The sequence below is a fragment of the Anguilla anguilla genome, chromosome 8 (genome assembly GCF_013347855.1).
Source record: "Anguilla anguilla isolate fAngAng1 chromosome 8, fAngAng1.pri, whole genome shotgun sequence".
Taxonomy (NCBI): domain Eukaryota; kingdom Metazoa; phylum Chordata; class Actinopteri; order Anguilliformes; family Anguillidae; genus Anguilla; species Anguilla anguilla.
The window spans coordinates 25744330-25768152 of NC_049208.1; the positions used below are offsets into that span (position 1 = coordinate 25744330).

The 23823-nt window shown below is 48.2% G+C and overlaps 1 protein-coding gene across 3 annotated transcripts; it reads left to right on the plus strand.

Annotated features, from left to right (window-relative positions):
* The first annotated feature begins 3 nt into the window (after positions 1-3).
* Positions 4-23048, plus strand: kiaa0319l (KIAA0319-like ortholog). 3 transcript variants are annotated; one of them, XM_035429124.1, is made up of 22 exons: positions 4-332; positions 1130-1823; positions 4636-4767; positions 5656-6029; positions 6152-6401; positions 6710-6808; positions 7287-7384; positions 8451-8538; positions 9083-9175; positions 9448-9580; positions 11455-11683; positions 13418-13541; positions 13847-13979; positions 14860-15008; positions 15258-15409; positions 17991-18129; positions 18657-18816; positions 19249-19391; positions 19531-19653; positions 20081-20171; positions 20464-20552; positions 21161-23048. In XM_035429124.1, the coding sequence occupies exons 3-22, from the start codon at positions 4656-4658 to the stop codon at positions 21355-21357; spliced, it is 2976 nt and encodes a 991-aa protein (XP_035285015.1). In that variant the 5' UTR covers positions 4-332; positions 1130-1823; positions 4636-4655; the 3' UTR covers positions 21358-23048. The 3 variants fall into 3 exon arrangements, with proteins under 3 accessions (XP_035285015.1, XP_035285017.1, XP_035285016.1); XM_035429125.1 differs by lacking the exon at positions 4-332 and adding an exon at positions 412-625; XM_035429126.1 differs by lacking the exon at positions 1130-1823.
* The last annotated feature ends 775 nt before the right edge of the window (positions 23049-23823 follow it).

Consider the following 23823-nt stretch of genomic DNA (forward strand, 5'->3'; position numbering starts at 1 on the left):
GTCAAATTGAGGGTCATCAAAGCCTGTCATTGGTTACATATTTATGAATTTGTTATGTCCAAATTACAGAGTGTGAAACGCATGCATTTTTATACCACACCCCAGATCAAATGGTAGCAATTTCTAGGCTAGCTTAATTCACTTAAAGCACTCGCTCGAGAGGACGGATGGCACTGCGGGGCGGAAGTGGCTCTCGGACTTTGCTTAGGTTTGTTTCCGAGTTAGAAGAGCAAGTCGTGCGAGATTCTGACCCAGATAGCCAGTCCCACAGAGAACTGCGATCTGAGAGTCATTCGGGCCGCAGACCCGGAGCAGCTGTGTTTTATGGAAAGGTGAGTTGTCACCAGCAAAGATTTATGTTGGTTGGGACCACGGACGGAAACGTTTCTAGACGACCGCCTTTAGCACAGAGTGATGACTTATTTTAGCCGCGTATGTAATGCTTGATATTGTAGGAGGACAAGCAGCTGTTAGATACGGAGGTTCTTAAACCGGGCGATCCAGGATTATACATAAATACATGGCGTTGACAGACACGCTCCTGTCCCGGGTATTGATCGAAGACATGTCTGTACTCTGTGCATTGATACGGTTGCGTTCCGTGCGTCTGTTAAGATTCAAGAAAGTAATTAATTTCGATTTCCATTTTTTTTCTATATGCCTTGCTAGCTAGCTAAATTAGCAAATTGTGGGCTATGTATTTTTTGTGTGTATAGTCCTGTTTATTTCTGCTGACTTGTCGTAGTGCAGTTAATTATTTCTTGTCACTGTTGATGTTATTTTTAAACGATTCTCCTAAAGGAGTGGTGATATGTATGGATTGGTATGTCATATCAGTAGTGATGCTAAACGGTTGTTGTAAGAGCTGGCTAGCCAGTCATAAATCCGATTAGCTGTGGGATTGAGCATCAGTGTTTTACATAGTCATTAGGTATTTATACATCCTTCCAGTTTTTACATGTAGTCTAGTCATTGGTCAATTATAATTAGACTAAAGGAGAATGCTGCCCTGTCCATTGTAATATAAATTAAGAAATGTCACCTGTAAGCACGATGATGTTCTTAGATTATCATTGTGTGTGGATGTTTCGCAGTTCTTGCCATTTATTTATTTATTTTCTTATTGCAGCACCTTTTTCTGGGATAGAGGACATGGCCAGAGAAATGCGAACATTTGGAAAGAACGGAAAAGGCCGACTTCAGTGGGGAGCATTTATGTAACCAGAGTACTGTGCGGACCTGTCTCTCCACACCAGCCAGCACTGCCGAGTGTGTTTTTGATTAACCAGACAGAGAAAGGGGAGGGAAGGAAGAACAGCGCTTAGGGGAGTTCGTCAGCCCGGATCTAAATGTTTAGACCCGGAGATCTCTGTCTTGTTTTCTTAAGTACTGGAACAAAGCTTTGGTGCAGCCGGTGTCCGAGCCTCCCTGCTCTGGGTCATAATCGGTGGTCTGTTGGTCACATGGCAACGCTTGAGTTCACCTGTGTGCTGTCAACACGTCACGCCACAGCTTGACATCTGCGCAGCGAACTTCCGAGTACTCTTCAAGGAGAAAGCTATTTTTAAAACAAAATATGGTTGTCACTATATAGCTTTTTATGTTTTGTTTTTACGATTCTCGTCACACCCAAATTATTTGGAAGTCCACGTTTTCCCTATCTCGAGACTCATTTGCATTTTTCAGGAGGGTTTTTTTTTCTTTTGGTGCTTCGGACGTACTCCCGACTCGTTTCGGTCTCGTTTTTGGACTGACCTGCACAAAGGAGTGCCGCGACAGCTTGCAGGAATGCGGAGCTAAACAATGCCCTGCGCATCACACAGGTGGGTATATTCAGCTAAATTTAATCCAGGATTATTTGGGTGCTAAACGTGGCGGTCCTCACATTGGCTATGTGAGTTTGGTGCCTCGTGTTTAGGGTCGGAGAATAGTGATCTGGTTTTCAACTTAACTTTTTACACAGCAGTAGTAACTTTTAAATCTTCATGAGGGCAGTTTGATTCATTTATTTTGGCAGTAAGGACCATGTCAACAAGCCGCGAAGGGCGTGCTTGTGCGTGAGCACGTGTATTTTTGCTGGAGGGTACTGTAAAAATTCCAAATTTTTATCATTCTGAATGTGATTAATTGCGTTTTTGTGAACTTTAGTCCCCATTGCGCTGTTGTTCAGTTCCAGTAATTGTGTGAGCTATGTTAGTGTGAATTTTTATCTGTTTTATGCCTGTTTGTTATTGTTATTATTTTACGCAAGTATCCCTTTAATTTAACCACTGAAATATTAATTTAGAAAAATTATGGCTCTGTGTCAGACTGTGACGGTTTACCAAGTGTGTAGCTCTGTAATGTGTACCTGACTCCACAGCATTTTACAACACTATGGTGTGTTGTGGGCCAATGTGGCGTTTTAACTTAAACATGCCTTTTCTGTTAATGCAGATGTATATAGTATATCACTTATTTGGCACCTGAAGGCCATGCTGTAGTCCAGTGGTTGGCATCATATTTAAGTCGTGAGTTCATAGTTGAACATTCAGTACCAATCCCGCTCATGTAGATAAATATGAAAATACACGGTTTAACTTCATTACAAAGATAAGCTGTTACCTGTGCTGGGTTGTGTAACATAGCCTAGCATGACCTGAGAGAATGAGGAAATGCATGTTTTTTTTTTCTTCAATTTTTGTTTCGTTTTTCTTTTTTCATTTTATTCAAGATTCAAGAACTAAAACAGTGGAGGAGAGAGAAACCATTTCACCTAGCCTAACGCCTGGAAGACCTGAGAGAAATAGTTTGGTAGATTATCGTTTTTACACAGGTGTTCGCTTCTTATCCATATCAGTATGGTGTATTTACCTTTGTGTCCACTCCAGGGCTGGTATTGAATGTGGCACTGTAACCTTAAAACTAAGTTCTTTGTTCTTTTCTGTAGCACTAAAATGCATACAATTACGATATCTAGTGAAAATGAAACAATGGCATTGTCAGAAATTAAATGGTTACACCACACTACATTACATTTATTAGGCAGATACTTTTATCTAGGGCGACTTAAAATCTTGGAGCGACAGAAGCGTATTTGCTTGATTAAAACGTGGAGACTGAAGGCTCATCATTGAACATGTAAAAATGTCAAGCTTAAGCCCTCGCACTCAAAATGTTCCCATAAGTGGTGCTCATATGCAAATGTCTGCACCCAGTCAGACGAGAGCACATGAAAGCCAGTTGTTACCTATAGGCCAAATGCTGGCTCGTAGTTTTGTATTAGTGCAGAACTATGTTCACATTTCTTTTGTGATGGCCACATTTGCATACTATCGGCACAGGATAATTCAGGGTTCCTCCCTGTATGACAAGGCTTCTTGAGCTTCTGAAGACAATGTTGGGTGCAACTGAAGCAACAAACCAGAGGCGGTCAATCCTGATTAGGGGGCTAGAGTAATATAGAAACGGGCAGGCACAGAGATGTACTCTATGTACTCACAGTAACTCTGTGGGTATTTGTGGTTACTGGTTCAGTGTTGAGTTCACTCGCATGGTTTCCACTGTAGCTTTATCCTGACATTGCTGGTCCAGCCAGGCTTAGACACTGCTGAAGAATTTGTTGAGGGGCTTGTTTGCTTAAGGAAGGGTTCGTTCACTGTTTATAGATCTCCGTTGACGCTGCTGATTGTGTGTTATGCCTGATTTGCTTCCGCTTGTAACTTCCGTCCCACCCTCTGCTTCCATTTGTCCTCGCTCTCTCTCTTTCTCCTCCCCGCTCCCTCCCTCCTCTTTCTCCCCTAATTTCCTCCTTGTTTGCAAATCCTTGTACTGAAGTCAAACAGGTATTGCTTGTATTTCTGATGCCTAACAATCACAAATCTGCCTGCCTTCTTTTAACAGTGTTTCACAATATTTAGTTTGGTTTCTTTTTTTGTTCTGGAGTCAGCCTGTGCTTTCTTTCCAAATTTGGACTAGTTGACATTCGTAAAGCTGTGCCATTGGTGCAGCTATCCCCTGGTTATTTGTGGGGATCTCAGACTTGCTTGCGCGTCCTCAGAAATGTGCTCTGGTGCTCGCTGCCTCTCTGCGGTGCACCAGCTGAGCCGCGCGGTCGCTGCAGGAATGCGCCTTACGAGCGGCCGCCGCAGGCAGACCGCAGGCACGCCGTGGTTGGGAAGAGCCCCGTCCTGCAGCCATGACGCTTTGCTAAAATACATATTGCCCCGCAGCGCTCCTGGCCCGAGTCTGTGTGAGCAAGGCCAGGAGTCGCTTCCGACACATGGGGCGCGTCACGGTGTGTAGGCCTTCCCTGGTCCCAGAGTGCCCCTGCAGGCCCAGTTAACCTCGTGCATTAATGATCCATTGCATAGCTGGAAATATGCATAGTGGGACCTGCATAGAGCTAGGTGGGCCAGAGCTGCCTATGTGGGTATTCCCAGTTGGGTGTGGTGGTTCAGCCCAAGGTACATGGGTGGGCCTTGATACTGTTTAGGCGGCCGTTGTCCACCTGTGCCTACATGGTCGGTTTGAGGTATGTGGTGTTTGTATTGGCATCTTCTGCATAAATTGTATTGCATTGCAGCTGTCCTCTGACGTCTCTGCTGAACAATAGATTCTGATACAAGTTCTTCCTCTTGTACATTCCTCTCTTAGGTCTTTGATCTCAGTGGAAAATGTCCGGAAAAGCACGGCAGAGCCTGATTAGTCAGCGCCTACCTTACTGGGCTTGGCTGCATCAGCTCGTCCTATCACTGATCTGCCTCTGCTGCTTGGTCCCTCCCACAGGTATGTGTCACATGAGTTCAGAACTCTGCCATGTATATGTCTCTTATCACAAGGTGCGTGCGCTCATTTGGGAGTTGGTTTATTATTGTATGTGCGTCTGTTTGTGTTTGTGCTTCTAAGCTGTTGGTTACTGTGTGAGTGACAGATGTCTGATCTCTCAGTGAGGACAGTGTGTGTGGGACAGTAGGGCTTTGTGTTTGTGGTAGTCGGGTAAAGAGCAGCCACAGAACAGAGCAGCAGTGTGCGCCTACTCCCAAGGGGCATTACCGCCATTGTTTGAGGGTAGAGTTTGTGTTCTTTCGAAAAACTACTCTATCCCTTAGCCAGACCCACTGTAACAGTGACGGCTGTTTGCTTGGGGATAGACCTGAGCTTGTGTGCACGGGTGTTAAAAGCAGGCGATCACAGCAGCCTGGGTTCCTGTGTCCTGCCCCGTGTGTTTTTGAGCTGCGGTATCCTGGCCATTGTGCTCTGCTCAGGTCAGACGTGCACGGTTCTCTGCAGCCTTGGAGATTAGAGACCGGAACTTTGTTTTGTCAGAAGAAGGTTGAACTTCCCTCTCCCTCGGCATACTGCCAGGTCTGGGAGTTTGCACGGGACAGCACACGTGATTTATTTATTTAAATTTGTTGATCTTTTGCGTATTTCAGTTTAATGGCACATCTGCTCTAGAATGGTGTGTTTGAGGATAGAAGCTGTTACACTTTTCTGTGCAGACCGTCATGTTGGTGACACTGGTATATAGCAGTCTCTGTACTACACTGTGGAATTGTAACTGTGTGGAAAGACCATAATTTGACCCTTTGCCCCTTCACACCGCTCCCCAAACCCCCCAGAGACGGTGTAGTATGAATGGTATGTTTTCCTCTCCCCTTGTTCGTCTCTTAGGGGTGAGTGCTGGCGTGTGCAGGGTGACCGGGGGGGTGCTGGGTATCCACTGGAGCAGCGTTATCGGGCTGGGATGGCGCCCCCTGGCGATGGAGAAGGCCAACGAGACGTGCTGGGAGGCGTGCTGCCTGCAGCCGGCCTGTAGCGCCGTGTGGAGCTACGCGGGGTGCTGCGTGCTGCTGGGCTGCTCGCGCCCGCGCCACTGCGCCATCACCGCCCTGCCCCACCCCCACGTCCAGGCCCTGGGGCTCCTGCAGCACGTGCCCAAGGGCGCCCCGCCCAAAGCGAGGCTCCGGCGGGCCGCGTCGCGGAAGAAGGACGGCGTGACCCTCAGCCAGCAGGGGGCGCAGGCCAGCCACCCTCACCCCCCGAAGGTTGGTCTGTGTGAGCCTCTCTTTACAGATCGCTGGCAGATTTGTGTGCCTCCTCGTTTGTGTCCGTGTCTGAAAGGAAGCGCGGTTTCAGTGGTGTGTGTACATGGTTTGTCTTTCGGCAGGGCGTTTCCAAAGACACTTCAAGCCAAGCCCCTCCGGTGACTTCGGCCAATGGTGTGGCTCTCCCCCTGACGTCCAACAAGACCCAACCTCAGCAGACCAATTCGAGCGGTGAAGCGGCGCTTCTACCTTTTGCACAGCAGAACTCGACATTATCAACTGGAACCATGGATACGCCGCTATCCAATAGTAGCAGGAGTTTGCCAACCGTGGCCCCGACCACCCATGTCCCAACTCCGCCTACTCAGGCCAGTAAGTCAGTAAGCTGAACATCTAGACTAAAATAAAACTGAAGCTTAATGTTAACCTACCAGGTTCTGGAGAGCAACCCCTTTGTGTGTCGGTGTACATTTTGGTGACCTCACACCCACATTTTAATGTCGCACTATGCTATTTGCAGTGTGTACTTTGCTGTTACTGTGATGGATTCTGTATCACTGTTGTTAGTTTTAGAATGAATCTTAATGTTCATACTCTTTAAAATGGATGAATGCTTGCAGTATTATTATATGAATGTTGTAATGTGGTAGCTTTAATGCCCTGCATTTTATTTTGACCAGCGCGAGAGTTGGTGGTGTCTGCAGGGAACAGTGTGGAGGTGACGCTGCCTCGAAACGAAGTGGAGCTCAATGCCTTTGTCCTGCCAGCACCCCCTGCAGGTACCACTCTGCCATTGACCCCATGGCCCTCTGTACAGCCACCTCATAGCTTCAGGAGAACACAGGATCTTTTGGGCTTTACAGTGTCTCTACACTGTCCTAGTTACGTTTTACAGCCGTATCCTGTTTCAGGACTATGCCTTGTAACCTCTGCTTCGAAACAGCTTACCTAAGCAGAGGAGTCCAGTCTGGCCACTTGTATAATTTATTGCATGGACCAAAAGATAACATTTGGAAAAACAAATCCAATTTGAGACAGTTCTGCTGTCTAAACTTGTGAATGTCTCTGCCTCAGCACTGCATACTATAGCTCCTGTCTGTGACGGAGGGTGTGTTACAATCGCTCTGTGTCTCAGAGTTGTGTTTTATAGCCTCTGTGTCAGTTCTGTGTTGAAGCTGCCTGTGTGTCTGAAGGCAGTCAGGATTGTACGCAGTGTTGTGTTTCAGGACTGCGTGTGATAAGCTCTGTGTGTGGTAGGAACGGACTACACGTTTGATTGGCGGTTGATCACGCACCCTCGAGACTACAGTGGAGAGATGGAGGGGAAACACAGTAAAACACTGAAACTAAGCAAAGTAAGACCCCCTGTTTCTTCCATCCCTTAATTCTCTCTCTCTCTCTCTCTCTCTTTGCAGAGTAAAGCTTTTACATTTAAAGACATTTACTGGCAGATTTAATGACAGTCGATAATCCTGGGGTCGTGGATCTACAGAACTAATTCTTTACCGTAATTTTTTTACTAAAATGCACTTACAGTGTTTGACTGACTTGTGACAAAAATGGATAACCGATAACTTGCAGCTTTTGTTCTTTAGAAGTGTTTGATATTTTGGAGGGAAAATCAGTTGATTCTCAGCAGTCCTGCGGAACGCTTAAATAGGCAGTATACTCCAAACGATGTGCAAACGTTTTGAAAATGAACCACCGGTGAACACGTCCGTGAACACTGTGGGCAGTATACTCAAAATGAACTTGGTGTACTTCATTTTCATGTCACTCCAAGCTGCTTGCTTCCTAGCATTGCAGCATTGATTTATGGACCCACTGTGACGTAATTTTATTAATATTACGAAACCATATGTTGCAAAACTATTTTGTGGAAATAAAGGACACAACTGAATCAATTTCAACAGTTGTATTTATTTTACATTATAGCAGTTTTGTTATATAGTCTAAGGGAAAAATGTCATTTGTATCAAAGCTTTGTTCATTCTGTTGCAACTGAGCAATAGCCTGGTGAAGGAGAGAGCGACACATTCGCTTAACCAACCAAGATAATGCTCTCAGAATCAAGACAATACTCTCACAGGACAGTAAAGCAATGAAGTGAATCAGAAAAGAAAGTTGAATTCTGCTCCTGGCTGGTGAACCGTGATACAACAAACCATGTGATATTTGAATGGACCAATTGCCAACAGACGGAGGTCTGCAAACTTGCAAACTGCTTTGGAAGAGTTAGTGCTGGGGGCGTGCACACACCTCGACGTTCAAACTGACGCCACCGCCCCTTTTTGTTCATCTCTTGTTTGAGAAGGCTCGTTTCAAACGAAAAGTTAGATTTCCTTTGGAGTACACTGCTGCGTTTTGTCAGTTACCCATGAGCTTTGCCCTGAGACAGCGTTTTGTTTCCTTCGCTCCCAGCTGACCGTTGGGCTGTATGAGTTTGAGGTGCTGGTGGATGGGGACGGGGCGCACGGCGGAGGCTACGTCAACGTCACGGTCAAACCAGGTGAGGGGCGGCTGCTAAATGCCATGGCCACGAAAACACAGTACTGCTGAAGCAGCATATTTAAAATGTGCATGTACATCGCTAATGGACAATACATGTTAAATAAATGGATAAATTTGCCAAAGAAAGGATAAAAACGAATTAATGCACACTAGCCCTTTAGTGCCTAAGCATTATATATGCATGTCAAAACCATTCCAATGCTGTTCATATGCCATATTGGATGGAGTGGCCAAGCAGCAGAGATTCTTAACTGGTGTACATTCTTATAATCATAATCCTGCCATAACGCAGACAGGATCAGTGTTAATGGGGACTGTGACCTGCCGTAATGCAGACAGGATCAGTGTTAATGGGGACTGTGACCTGCCGTAACGCAGACAGGATCAGTGTTAAAGGGGACTGTGACCTGCCGTAATGCAGACAGGATCAGTGTGAATGGGCAGAGCTGCCCTGTGTGCTCTATGCAGCTGGGTTGCGTGCTCGCTGATCAATGTGAGATATTGAAGGGATGTTCCGGCACCACCCTCTTCATCTGTTTCAGAGCCACGCGTAAACAAGCCACCGGTTGCCGTGGTTTCCCCGAAGTACCAGGAGATCTCCTTGCCAACCAGCTCTACGGTGATAGACGGCAGCCGTAAGTACACTTGGCTTGTGGGCAGATTGTTAATATGGCACAATTGGTAGCTTGGCCTATAATTACACTTGGTTCAGTGTCCAGCAGAGCATACGCATAGAAGCAGGGGTGTGTGATGCACAGGGAGTCGTCAGGTTAAAATTCAGTTTTGGGTAAGTGACCTGACCTGCACAGGACTGTGTTGGCTTGAATAGGTGTGTTGCGTATGGCAGTGATACTGCTAAAGGTGGTCGGTGTAACACAGTGTACTCGTTCCTCCCTCCCTCTATCAGAGAGCACGGATGATGATAAGATTGTGGCGTGGCGCTGGGAGGAAGCCAAAGGGCCGCTGAGGGAGGAGAAGGTGTCGGCCGACACGCCCATTCTCACGCTCACCAACCTGGTGCCTGGCAACTACACCTTCAGGTACCCCTGCCCACCGCCCCTCTTTCCTCTCCTGTCCTCACACCCACCCAGTTTCCCTCTCTCCTCTGCTCTGCCTCTGCCTATGCATCACATGACTGTTATTCTGCTCTCTCGCTCTACCTCTTTCTCTCTGCCTCTCTCTCACCTGAATTTTAGGCAGGTTTTTGAGTTTTTTTGGGGGACATGGAAAAAACAGAAGCACTTTTATTCTTCTTTACAGCAATGGTGGGACTTTGCAAAAGTACTGATTAAACAGCTGTATACGCAGTGCATTCTCGGTCTTTTGTAAGACATCACACAATCTGTGAAGGCTTTAGAGACTGAAATAGAATCCCTTCAAACTTTGGTTGAGACCTCAAGAGAAAGAGAAGCGGTTCAAGCTCTCCAGAAAAAAAGCCTCTGGTTGAAAGTATAGCAGAGGTAGATGCCCAATCAAAGTCCTTTTTTGGACAAGAAAAGAAAAATGGTCAAAGTAGATGTGTTCAATGTTTGAATTCTGCCACAGCTGCAGTTAGAAGAAGGGCAGTGGAGCTCTACTTGAGTGAATGGGCAGAAGTGGCCCAAGGTTTTCCATGATGGACTTCCAAACATACATGTAGATGGAGAACTGGGGGGGGGGGGCTTCTGTGTCAGCAGGAACTCTACACAGCACTGCAGGGCATGGAGAGTGGGAAGGCTCCTGGAATTTATGGGCTGCCTTCAGACTTTACAAGGCTTTCTGCCAGGTGCTGTGTCAAGACTTGTTAGCTGTGCGTAATGACAGCTTAAATAGGGGAATGTTACCGTTGAGCTGTAAGAGAGAAGTTGTAACATTGCTAGTAAAAAAGGACAAGGCTAAAGGTAAAAACTGGAGACCTGTGGCATTACTCTGCACAGGTTATAAACTCGTCTCTAAGGCTCTAGCTAACCGGTTGAGAGATGAGAAATGTGATGGGGCAGATTATTGGGGCAGACCAGAACTATTGTGTGCCTGGCAGAACAATCACTGATAAAACTGCTGTTACAACGGGTCAGAGACATGCTGATGTGCTGAACAGTATAGTTAATGATTTCAAGGTCATCTCATCTGCAGAAGTTAATTTGGGTAAGAGTGAAGCAGTGCTAGTGGGTGAATGGAGAGGAGGGCTGCCTGCTCTGCCAGGGGGCCTACAGTGACAGCATGGTGGGCTGAAGTATCTGGTGTTTTTCTGGGAGACCATAAATGACACCATCGTGGAAAAACACTGGAAAGGTGTCCTGGAAATGGAAGAGTGCCGTCTGAGGGAGTGGAAATGGCTGCTACCACACACGTCTTATCGAGGGCAGACACTAGTAATTAACAATCTGGTGGTGGCAGCTCTGTGGCATCGCCTGGCGTGCATGGACCCGCCTCCCAGGGTACTGGTGCGAGTACGGGCAGTGGCAGTGGACTTCTTTTAGGACTGATAACACTGGATCCCCCAGAGTGTCCTGTACCCGCCTAAGGAGGAGGTGGGGCAAGGGCTAGTGCATCTGGGGGGGGGGGGGGTGGCGGTGGGGGGGTGGCGGGGGGGGGGGGGGGGGGGGGGGGGGGGTCAGGTTCCAGTTCATTCAAAGAGGTGGAGGAAGTGTATATGGGGGTATGATCCGGGACGGAGTGATGATGGAGTTTCGGTATTACAAAGCAATGGTGAACTTTAATGTTTTTCAGAGTATGTGGTGTTATAAAGGTGCTTTATGTTCAGTGGAGGGAGGTTAACATTTTTTTGTGTGTTGTTTTCTCTTCTTTCCGAAAGATGTGTGTTTTTCATATGATCTTGGTTTAGTGTTTTGTGTCTTTGTTTTTATTTATGTAAAATGTAAAATTCTTGCATGTCTCTCTCTCTCTCTCTCTCTCTCCATCTCTACCTGTCTAGTTTGACAGTGACAGATTCTGATGGAGCCCAGAGCTCAACTCAGGCAACACTGTCAGTCAACAAAGCCATGGACTACAGGCCAGTGGCCAACACTGGGCCCAACCAGGTCCTCACTCTGCCACGCAACTCAATCACTCTCTACGGCAACCAGAGCACAGACGACCACGAGCACCTGGCCTACGAGTGGTCGCTCAGCCCAGAGAGCAAGGGCAAGGTGGTGGAGATGCAGGTACGGTGTGTGTGTGTGTGTGTGTGTGTGTGTGTGTGTGCACGTGCACGTCTCTGCGTGTGTGCGTGTGCACATGTGTCTGCATTTGTGTGTCTGTGTGTGTGTGTTTGAGAGAGAAAGAGAGAATGTGTGTGTCTATATCTGTGCATGCATGTATGTGTGAAAGGGAGACAGAGAATGTGTGTGTCTGTATCTGTGTGTGCGTGTGTGTGAGAGGGAGAGAGAATGTGTATGTTTGTATCTGTGTGTGTGTGTGTGTGTGTTTGAGAGGGAGAGAGAATGTGTGTGTCTGTATCTGTGTGTGTGTGTGTGTGTTTGAGAGGGAGAGAGAGAATGTGTGTGTCTGTATCTGTGTGTGTGTGTGTGTGTGTTTGAGAGGGAGAGAGAATGTGTGTGTCTGTATCTGTGTGTGTGTGTTTGAGAGGGAGAGAGAGAATGTGTGTGTCTATGGCATTCACTGAGATTCAGCACTGCAGCCTCAGGAAATTAAATAATTCAGCCTAGCTTCAGAATGCAAATCTGGCCGTTTTCCAAAAAACTCTGTGTTCTGAAATAATAACCCCAATCTTTCACAAAAGTCACAGCTTGCATCCTCCTAACGGTGGCAGGATTGGTGTTTCTGGCAACCGGGCGAAGTGCTTTGCAGCACCCTGAGCTGAGCTGTCACATTCTGTCTCTCCAGCTCCCGAATAAAAGCAGCAAACCCTCTACAGACTGCCTGTCCCGATTAATCACACGTTCTTTTGTGCTGTTAGCGGATGAGAAAGTTAAGCTTCTGAGCCCTCCTGGCGCAGTTAAAACTGAGTAATAATATCACAAAACGCTTTACCTAAATGGAGCTGCAGCCTCCGTCTGATATAATTTAACACCTTTATCAGCCGGCGAGGGACAGATGCGGTCCTCCTCCTCTTCCTCCTCCTCCGCTGGTCTCTTGCAGATAAAATGCCTGTGCTCCACTGAATCATCCACTGAGCAGCACCTGCACAATAAACTCCCTGCAAAGGAACGGAATTTGAAGTCTCCGTCTTCAATATAAATCAAATGACAAAACAAATACTTTCACACTTAAGTATGACTAGGCTCACTGCAAAATCATATTCATAAGGAGGAAGGAAGTCTAAGAATGAAAACAAATTGAAGCAGTCTTGGCAGGAAGCAGCTGTGCGGATTGAGCTCTGAGCCTCACCAGAGCTCAGCTCAGCCTTGACCATAAAAGTCCACAGTATTTCATCGCATCACTGGCCGCATAAATAATTGAGTACAGAATCAGATCAGTATGTGTCCCAAAAAAAGGCAAGCAGCCATTTAGCCACCCTGACATCAGCACACATCCCCCACAGGCAACGTAATGCAGAGGAAATGACCACAGTCTGCAGGCACAAGCTGGTCAGGAGCCTAAAAGAGGACTCTGCAGAGCCCGTGTGATTCTGGGCATTGGAAATGGAGGTGCTTGTCACTTCACGTGTTTGTGTTTCACAGAAACAAATGTGTACATACGGATAACAAATCTGCCCAGGCCAAGAACCTGCCAATAGAGCCTTTTGAACTGTGCGTGCCTGTGTGCGCGCATGCTCTTGCTCTTGCTCTTATTTTAGTGGCTCGAGGTTCCTACCAGCGCAGGGTCTGTGTTCTGTGTGGGTGTTTGACTGTGTTTCTGTGAGTCCAGTGTCCTGCCAGCGCAGGGTCTGTGTTCTGTGTGTGTGAGACTGGCTCTCTGTTTCTCCCCTGCTCCAGGGAGTGCGGACCCCCATACTGCAGCTGTCAGCCCTGCAGGAGGGGGACTACACCTTCCAGCTGACCGTCACCGACTCGGCTGGACAGCAGGACACGGCCAAGGTCACGGTGATCGTCCAGCCGGGTGGGTGTGCGCTGGGGGATGCAGCACATGCATGTCTGTGTCCACGTTTGTGGGAAATGGTTCCAGAATGTTGGAATTAAAATTGAGCTTTATTCAATCAAAGAGAGAAAAAAAAACACAATTTAATTTATTACTATAATGTTTGGGCCCTGTTTTAGGGGGAGACTAGCCCAACACTATCTATCTGTTTATTAATGTGAGAACAGGTGGAAGGAAATATGTGGAGTCTGTGGCATTTCTTCAATTTGACCTGACATGAAAAATGTAGAGTACTGCGTGTGAGGACCTGTGCTCTCACCCCCCAGAGAACAACAAGCCCCCCGTGGCAAACGCAGGGCCGGAGAAAGAGCTGACTCTGCCCGTGGACCACACCACACTGGACGGGAGCAAGAGCACCGATGACCAGAGAATCGCCACCTACCAGTGGAGCCAGGGCAAGTCAGTACATGCATGTTCATATATATACATATATACACACACACAGGGTCACACACACACACACACACACACACAGTGTCACTCACGCACACACACACACACACGTACACACAGGGTCACACACACACACACACACATACACACACAGTGTCACTCACGCACACACACACACACACACGCACACACAGTGTCACTCACGCACAAACACACACACACACACAGTGTCACTCACGCACAAACACACACACACACACAGTGTCACACACACACACACACACAGACACACACAGACACACACACACACAGACAGACACAGTGTCACTCACACACACACACACACACACACACACAGACACACACAGACACACACACACACAGACAGACACAGTGTCACTCACACACACACACACAGTGTCACTCATGCACAAACACACAGACACACACACATTCACACACACACACACAAACACACACACACAGTGTCACTCACAAAATCACAGAAACATGCGGGTGTCTCGTGTGGCGTAGCCCGTAGAGTGCTTTCCACATGCTCATTGTGAGCCGTGACATCGGCGGTTCGAGTCCGACCGCCAACCGGAGTTGCATGCCAACCTAGTTCTTCCTGTCTCCTCCTGTCTTCCACTGATCTGTCAAATAAAGCTGAAAAAGCCCCCCCCAAAAAACATACAAAATCACAGTAACGCTAACAGTGACTTGCACCTGCACGCACACACCCACACATGCACACACCTTCATGGAAGGCACACTTGCCTAGGTACACTCTCCTGCTCAGACCCAGGCACACACACACACTCTGTGTCGCTGCCGTAAGTTCAGTGTGCACGGCAGTTGCCTCTCTCTGACTGTGTGTGTGCCTCAGGGGGCCTGCGGGTGTGAAGATTGATAATGCGGACAGTGCCGTCGCCACGGTAACAGGGCTTCAGGTGGGCACTTACGAATTCAGCCTGACAGTGACGGACGAGAGGAAGCTGCAGAGCAAAGACACGGTTAAAGTCATTGTTCGAGAAGGTAAGCGTCTGTCTTTCCCATTGTCCCTTTCTTCACTTTGCCACATAACGGCTGTGTGCCTGTGCCTGTGTGTGCCTGTGTGTGCATCTGTGTGCGTGTGTGTGCCTGTGCGTGTGTGTGTGTGTGCCTGTGTGTGTGTGTGTGCACGCGTGTGTGTGTGTGTGCCTGTGTGTGTGTGTGTGTGTGTCTGTGTGTGCGCGTGCGTGCGTGTGTGTGTGTGTGTCACTCACTTCCTCTCCCTCTTATCAGAACTGGACCAGCCTCCGGTGGCCCACGTCCAGTCACGGCCTCCCATCTCCCTGCCAAATCGGACCGTAACACTGGACGGGTCACGATCCACCGACGACAAGGGCGTGGTCAGTTATCTGTGGACCCGCGATGACAGCAGCCCTGCTGCAGGGGTGAGACCTCCATACACGTGTGTTACAGTGATCTCGGTCCCTAGGGGAACAAAGTCTGGATCCACTGTGTTACAGTTATTATTTTATCCAGAAAATAAAGGCTATACTCAGTTGTTTGACAATTAATACCATGTACATTGCAAATAGGAGTACATACAAAGTCCCCTTTCAGAGGTCAGCTGCAATAATTTGGACCAGAGTGTGTAGAGGCCGACTAAGCAAAACCAGGAAATTATAGGCTCACATCCCAGGTGCTGCTGTACTTCCAGAAGAAGTGGAAAGTAGATGGAACAAGTTGGCCTTTGAATGTTCCAGTTGAGCTGAGCTGGAATTTATGAACACGCTGTTCCTGGAACTAGTCTGGGCTGACCTTGAACTGCTGCGTAAATGAATGGAATTTTTTTTTTTGCAAAGAAGGTTCTGACATGCAGGTGACATTATTTACCAGCGTGCCATCAGCAACAACAATCTTACATCACCCTGGCTAAGGCCATGTGCTGTATGCAACAAAAAAGAAAAAAGTGTACTGTACTGAAAACACACAGGACATGTGGGTCGATACAAGGAAGCCAGTCTCATCCTCTATTGTGTCCTTTACTTAAAGGATCTGTTTGGCTGTTTATGCATCTAAAGTACAGTCAGATGGAGCTCTGGGCTGCTTGGCAAAGGGGTAAACGAGTATGGGCCATGTGATAAGGGCTGTGCACGCCAGTAAGAAACCCCTCAGATACACCAAACGGCGTGTGAGGTCACCAACTGTAAGAAACCCCTCAGATACACCAAACGGCGTGTGAGGTCACCAACTGTAAGAAACCCCTCAGATACACCAAACGGCGTGTGAGGTCACCAACTGTAAGAAACCCCTCAGATACACCAAACGGCGTGTGAGGTCACCAACTGTAAGAAACCCCTCAGATACACCAAACGGCGTGTGAGGTCACCAACTGTAAGAAACCCCTCAGATACACCAAACGGCGTGTGAGGTCACCAACTGTAAGAAACCCCTCAGATACACCAAACGGCGTGTTGAGGTCACCAACTGTAAGAAACCCCTCAGATACACCAAACGGCGTGTTGAGGTCACCAACTGTAAGAAACCCCTCAGATACACCAAACGGCGTGTTGAGGTCACCAACTGTAAGAAACCCCTCAGATACACCAAACGGCGTGTTGAGGTCACCAACTGTAAGAAACCCCTCAGATACACCAAACGGCGTGTTGAGGTCACCAACTGTAAGAAACCCCTCCGTAAACCAGTGGAAGTATCTGAGTGGCGAAGGAAAGCGTGTAGCTTTACCCAGGGCTACTGGAACAGGATTCATTTAATGTTATCTTGATTAAATGACTCCAAAATATTGCTTTAACCTTTCCCCTGTGCTAAAAGTTATGAATAGACGGAGGAGACTGCTGTCCACCAGTAGTGTGGGTTTATACAAATCACTATCTAATTTGGTAGATGCACCTTATCCTGTGCAGCCTGCATAAATACATTTGTGCATCCTGTTGTGACACTAGTGTGTAGGCGAGTGACTGTGGGGTGCAGATATCCTGAGTTTGATGTATATGTTAGGACCTTAGACTGCTAGGTGTGCAGTGTTAATAGTCAACGAGGAATGCCAGGTTAAAATGAACAGTTTATTGTTCAGTGTGTTCAGTAATAATGACAATGTAAAATGGTGCAAAATGTGAGCGGTGAAATGTATACGTATATATACGTATATGTGCAGGGGACCATATTGACAAGTCTCCCCGAACCATTGCACTTCTCTCCTTGTATACAAGGAAAAACCCAAAGTCTTCAAATAAAGACACAGTCATGACAAAACGGTACAACAATGAATCCTGGTTGCGCCATCTCTAAGCATGTGACGCTGGGTTAACCTTTGTAGCTGAGGCGCTAACTTGTTCCCCATGACATCGGCTTTCCAACTATACAAAACATGATTACACTGTATTATGGGGAACCTAAGGTTTACAAATGCTGATCCAGTCGGATGTTTTGCAGCTGAGCACTGTTTCCTTATCACACCCTGCTGACTCGCTGACCCGCAATGAGTCATGGTCCGTCCTCTGCAACAGTCCGTTTTCTTTTTGGGTCAGATAAGAGGCAGACTTCTGTGAACTGCCCTACACCATATACGGTGAAAATACTGTGCTGTCTGTTTATTTACGGCACCGCTGTGTGGACAAAACACTGCGCCATTACCGTCCGACGCTCGATTAGCAGTGATGCATTTCATCCAATCCGGTCTGCTTTAAGATGCCTGAAGATGACATGATTGGTCGAAGTGCATCACTGCATGTAGTTGTAGCCAGTAATGTTTGCTCGCTGTCTGCCTGTGTAGAGCACTGACTGTGCGATGTTTTCTCATGCACTGTGATGCTCTGCAGTACGCAGATGGCATATTCGTTTCACTTTAGGCTGGTTGGCTGCATCTTAATTTATTATTGATCTACAAAAAAACTTTAGATACATTTTTGCCGGGGCTGACGGATAAGAAGATAGTTCAGTGTGTTATTTTGAAGTATATTTGTATTTAGGGTTTGTAACTGAAATCTGCCTGTCTGTGCTCTGTCTCAGGATGTGCTCAATAACTCCGACCACCAGCCAGTGCTGTTGCTAAGTAACCTGGTGGAAGGGAAGTACAGCTTCACGTTGACCGTCACTGACAGCAAGGGCCAGAGCAGCTCCGGCCGAGGCACCGTGGATGTGCGACCAGGTCAGTGCGTCCTTCAGCCAGGTCACTGAGCACACAGCCTCATGGGCACGGATAGCAAGCATTCATTACATGCACATTATACCTCTGTTCTACATACACGCACATACACACACGACACAAACGCACGCGCAGATCTACTGCACTCATACACCTTCCCTCTTACATAAGTGCACATACACTACACACAATCACCTCTCTCTCACACGCACACACATACCCCTCTCTCTCTTGCACTCACGCACACGCACCTCTCTCTCTCTCTCTCACACTCTTGTACATACACACAGGTACCTTTCTCTCCCTCACACTGTCTCTCACAGACACTCACACTCACACACACACACATGCATCTCTCTCTCACTCTTGCACTCATACACACACCCCTCTCTCTCTCTCGCACTCACACACACACACACACCCACACCCACACACATGCACCTCTCTCTCTCTCACACACTCTTGCACACACACACACACACACACACAGGTACCTCACTGCTCGGTACTCTCTCACTCTGGTGTCTCAGATGTTTGGGAGAGAGACCTGGTGGAGCTGGTCCTGGAGGTGGGCGTGGCCCAGGTGTCCCGTCGGCAGAGAGACATGCTGCTCCGGCAGGTGGGTGTCCTACTGGGCGTGCTCGACAGTGACATCATTGTCCGGGAGGTGACCGCCTTCAACGAGCACAGGTAAGACACCTCAGAGTCCCCCCCCCCCCCCCCCCCCCTTCCTCCATTGGCTATCATTCCCTTAAAGCAGTAGTTCCAAAACAATCAAGTGAGATCTGCACTGAAATGATAGAGCGTCTAGTACACAGAACACATTCTATAAAAGCATGGGATTCACAGCATTCCTTATTGATTAAAACCAACAGCTCTGACTACCTCAGCACAGAACCACACGAGCACAACAGTGGCCTGAGCATCTTAATTTACACGTTCAGTCTCCTTTAGATAGTACTTGCTGTTTGGCATGTTTGAAATGAATGATAAAAAAACGGTCTCTGTAATACATACCCAGGTGCAGTGTGTTGAGTGCTGGCTGTGTGTTGGGGTGCATGTGCCCTTGTGTTTCTCCTGCGTGAGCCCTCCCTCTGTCTTCTGCTTCCTCTGTGGCGTCAGCACTCGCATCGTGTTCCTGGTGTCCGGGGGTCCGGGGCGCCCCCCTCTGTCCGGGCACAGCGTGGCCGTGGGGCTGCGCAACAAACTGCGCAAACAGAAGAACGACTTCCTGATCTTCAAGGCGCGGAGCGTGGACACAGTCAGTGAGTACCGGCTGCCCGGGTGGGGGGGGGGGGGGGGGGGGGCTGGGCGCTGGGGAGGAAATGAAAGCGTACTGACTCTCTATCTCCCTCACTTCCTCTCCATCTGTCTGTCTTGCTCCATCCATCCCCTCCGTCCCAGTCTGCCAGCTGAACTGCTCCAGCCACGGAGAGTGCGACCCTTTCACTCGCCGCTGCGTCTGCAAACCCTTCTGGATGGAGAACTTCATCAGGGCCCAGCTGGGCGACGCGGAGAGCAACTGCGGTGAGAGGCCCAGTCTTGCGCGCTGCCCTGACGCTCACTCTGACATGGGGTGCTGACTCTGGAGCAGGAGCCATGCCGAAATGCACAGGAACAGACTCGTTCTAAAGCACGGAGGCCCTGAGGCTCTTAATATGAACTCTCTTCCTCTCTTTTGAAGAGTATGGACTCCTTTGGAGGGATCTGGGAGGGTGTAGTGGGTCTGCTTTCCCCTGTATGCAGGAAGGATTGTTGGCTATTTCAAGTGTACTTATGTTGACATTTTCTGAGGCTGTCGGGGGACTGAATGTAAAATGGGCTGATTCATTACTCACAACATGTGGGTGAATCCCTTTAGTTCTCAGCTTGAGCTCTTATTGTACTGCAGCCAGTTGTAAAGACTGAGTGGCAAATGCAGTTTTAAATTCAATTCTTTTTCTTTCTCTTTCAGAGTGGAGTGTTCTGTATGTTACTATAGCGTCCTTCATGATTGTGGTTGCCATAGGAACAGTTGTCTGGGGGATGGTGTGCTGCTGTCGCAGGTAAGGTCTAGGGGAGGCTTGGCTGTTTTTTCCCACTTTGTGAATGTGGTGTGTGTGTGTGTGTGTGGACACCTGAAATATGTGCTGAAATATGGGTTGGCCCCATGCCATGCATTGTTTACTTTACAGTCTGTGGAGTAATGTAGTAGGATGTGTGTAACGTTGTATAATGTGTGTGTGCCATGTTATGGATTTGTTGTATAATGTGTGTGTGCCATGTTATGGATTTGTTGTATAATGTGTGTGTGCCATGTTATGGATTTGTTGTATAACTGTGTGTGTGTGTGACCAGGCGGAAGAGCCGGATGCGCAGGAAGAGCCGCTATAAGATGTTGGAGGCAGATGAGCAGGACAGTCTTGAGCTGCAGCCCCCACGAGCTGGTAAACACTACCACACACACACACCCACCCACACACTAACAATCACACACGCACGCACACACACACACACACCCACACACTAACAATCACACTCGCACACCCACACACTAACAATCACACTCGCACACCCACACACACACACACACCCACACACTAACAATCACACTCGCACACCCACACACTAACAATCACACACGCACGCACACACACACGCACACCCACACACTAACAATCACACACGCACACCCACACACTAACAATCACACTCGCACACCCACACACTAACAATCACACACGCACGCACACACACACACACACACACCCACACACTAACAATCACACACGCACGCACACACACACACACACACACACCCACACACTAACAATCGCACACGCACACGCACAGACACACCCACACACTAACAAGTACACACAGACACACACTAACAAGTACACACACGTGTACAGGCAGTCTCAAATGACTCCACAAGCCATTGCCTGCAAAGCCTGAACATGCAGTGATTATAATTGATGATTATAGATTTCTGAATGTAATGACACTTATCCTGCACTGACTGCCCGGTGCCCCCTCTGTCGCCGCCCCGCAGGCCGCTTGAAGCCAGTGCCTGTCCCCACTTCCTCCTCCCTCATGCGCTCCGACTCGGACTTGGACAGCGACGACGGGCGGGGGGGCAGCGCCTGGACGGAGCGGGAGAGGGGCCAGCTGCTGCGGCCCCAGAACGGAGCCCTGCGCAACGGCCTGGGGCCCCTGAGGGCCAAGAAGCAAAGGGAGGAGTTGCTATAGCAACCACATCAGGGGACGAAACCCCGCCCCGCTCACCGCGCACAAACCTCACGCCCCTCACGGACAGCGCTCCGACACGCAGGGGTTAGGCATGGAGGGGGTGCGTCTGAGCCACTGGGGATTCAAACCCCCTCCACCCCACCCCCGCCTGCCTCACCTGGCCCTCACTAAGCCAGTACCTGAGAGACTTCACTCCACCCTGAGAGACCTGGAGTTATGTGAACGGGGCACAAACAGAGACTAACCCCCATGCACCTCTCCGTCTGTGATGTACAGCCCTGCACCCCAAAATCACCACGAATGTATCCCCATACCCACACAGGGTGACACAGGGGCTGCTGCCCCGCCCTGCACCTCACAAACGGGGACTCCGCACCCCAGCCCCTGTCCCGTGAAGCGAATTAACCGGAATCTTGAAGGACTTGCTCCCTGTCTCTGAGCCCCGAGGCCCCCCTCCGCTCCTGAAACTCAGGATTCCCCTGCGCGCTCGGACGCAGCGCAGCACCCCCCAGCTCTGACGCTGGCGCACAGGGCGAGAGCACAGGCAGTGGGCTCACTGTGAATACTGGAGCCAGCAGCCCCGAAATGAGCCTGTGTGTCTGCGTGTGCCTGTAGCAGCAGGCCGGTCAGAGTCAATCAAATCTCCCTTAGGCAGCTCTCAGCCCCGTATGTCAGTGTTGGAGGTGGGAACATTTGCTGGTGTGTTACAGCAGAGAAGGATCATGGGAGATTGTGTTCTTGTGGAGATGTGGATCACATGGATTACACTGGAAGAACTCACTGGATGACACTGGACTACACAGCGCCGGAGCCCCTCCCTCCCTCCCACAGTCCTTGTGACGTGGAGTGGGGGGGGGGGGGGCAGCGCCTCTCACTCACCTCAAAAATTGCTGGGTCCTGGCAAAACCACCTTGAGTTTAGTTTGTTTTTACCTGTTTTTAGCCAGTAATTTGGTTTCTGATGCACTTTGTGTCATTTTTATGACGTTGCTCTGTCTGTTGTTCTGTCCTGGTCTGTCTGGGTGTGGACTGAGTAATGCTGATCCACACGGATCATTTTGTGAAGGAGTTTCAGTTCAATTTATCGTCAGGCAGACATTCAGACTCAATTCCCCACATAGCTCCTCTGTTAAACCTGCCTGTCTGGTTTCTGACACACTGCGTTGTCCCAATGTAATTAGAACATTAGATGAGCGTTACTTGTACTTCTTACTCAGACCCCTTGTGCTATTGTGCATGGTCCTTATCGATTTGTTACTTTTCCAGCCTACATTACACCACTGACGTCAGCAGAGCACTCTGCAGTCTTGAGTTATACCTTGTCTAGCTTTGGCAATGGGGGATCTTGGTCGCATTCAAGGTCACATACTTGTTTTCTGCTTCCTTCAGTGCTCAGGAGGGCAAGAACCATGTAATGATGTTGCCTTACCTGCACTACTTCCTGTTTGCAGAGCTTCCTCTTAAGTCTATACCAGACATACATGGGTGTTGTGGGAATTGGAGTCCCAGGGCCTTGGCTGTCAGACAGCAGCAACCAAATGAAGGGATTCTCTTCTGATTTTAAGGCTCGTTACTAATGTTGTGTTTCTTTGTTTGATTTTATTTTGTTTTATTTGAAGGAATCCTTCTGTTCTGTGACTCTATCTGGTACAACTGGATTACCTGTAAATTAAAGGGAAATATTTAAATACTTGTCTTTGTTTCAAATTGTGTTGACTGATATTGTGTGTATATAGGTTAGAATGCACATGCAGTTGGGCTAGTTATTGGTATATATATGTTTTTACTTCAAGCTAATAATTGCCAGAGTTGCCTGTCCTCTGCATACTGGTTTTCCTTCTGACCACAGTTGCAGGCCTGGACTTGTAACAGGCTGTTAACCTTCACTCACCTTTATTATCTATTTTGTGATGATTTGTGTTCTTATGCCACATTCTGTCTGAATTAGCTATACATGCCATGAATTAATGCCCCATAGTCACGTCCCAGGGCTTTAGATGAACTAATGTTCTCATTTTATTTTTTTATTTTTTGCAGTGTTACCTGTGTTATGGGAATAAGATTGTACACAAAGTTAACAGCCAACTCTGAAGCATCAGCGATGTCTTTACCTGCTAATATTTGGTACCCACTTTCTACTCTATTCCGCAGCCCTTCTTCAGTGAATAACATTGCAATTTCAGCACACAGGAAATGCTTACATGTGGCATAAAAACCCTTCTTAAGTCTGGGTGCTGTTGCAAGACACAACCGGTTTGGTCTTTGTAGAATATTTATTTTGAATTGTGAAGGTTTTATAGGGTTAATCCTCATAAAGCAGACTGACTGCATATTTCGTGTGGAGGAGAGTGAGCTCAGAGAAAGGCATCATGCCTTTGTTATGGTGCATTCAGCAATGCCGCTAAAACAAACTCCTAATCCAGGAATCCTGGAGGGCCGGTCTGCATGTTGGTTTTTGTTCAAACCA

What these genes read in the sequence shown, in the direction of transcription:
- kiaa0319l (XM_035429124.1), top strand. Translation starts at nt 4,656, where the DNA reads ATGTCCGGAAAAGCACGGCAGAGCCTGATTAGTCAGCGCCTACCTTAC. An exon ending in GCAAGGTGGTGGAGATGCAG is followed by an intron (nt 11,684 to 13,417) that starts GTACGGTGTGTG and finishes CCCCTGCTCCAG; the next exon opens with GGAGTGCGGACCCCCATACT. An exon ending in CACGGTGATCGTCCAGCCGG is followed by an intron (nt 13,542 to 13,846) that starts GTGGGTGTGCGC and finishes CTCACCCCCCAG; the next exon opens with AGAACAACAAGCCCCCCGTG.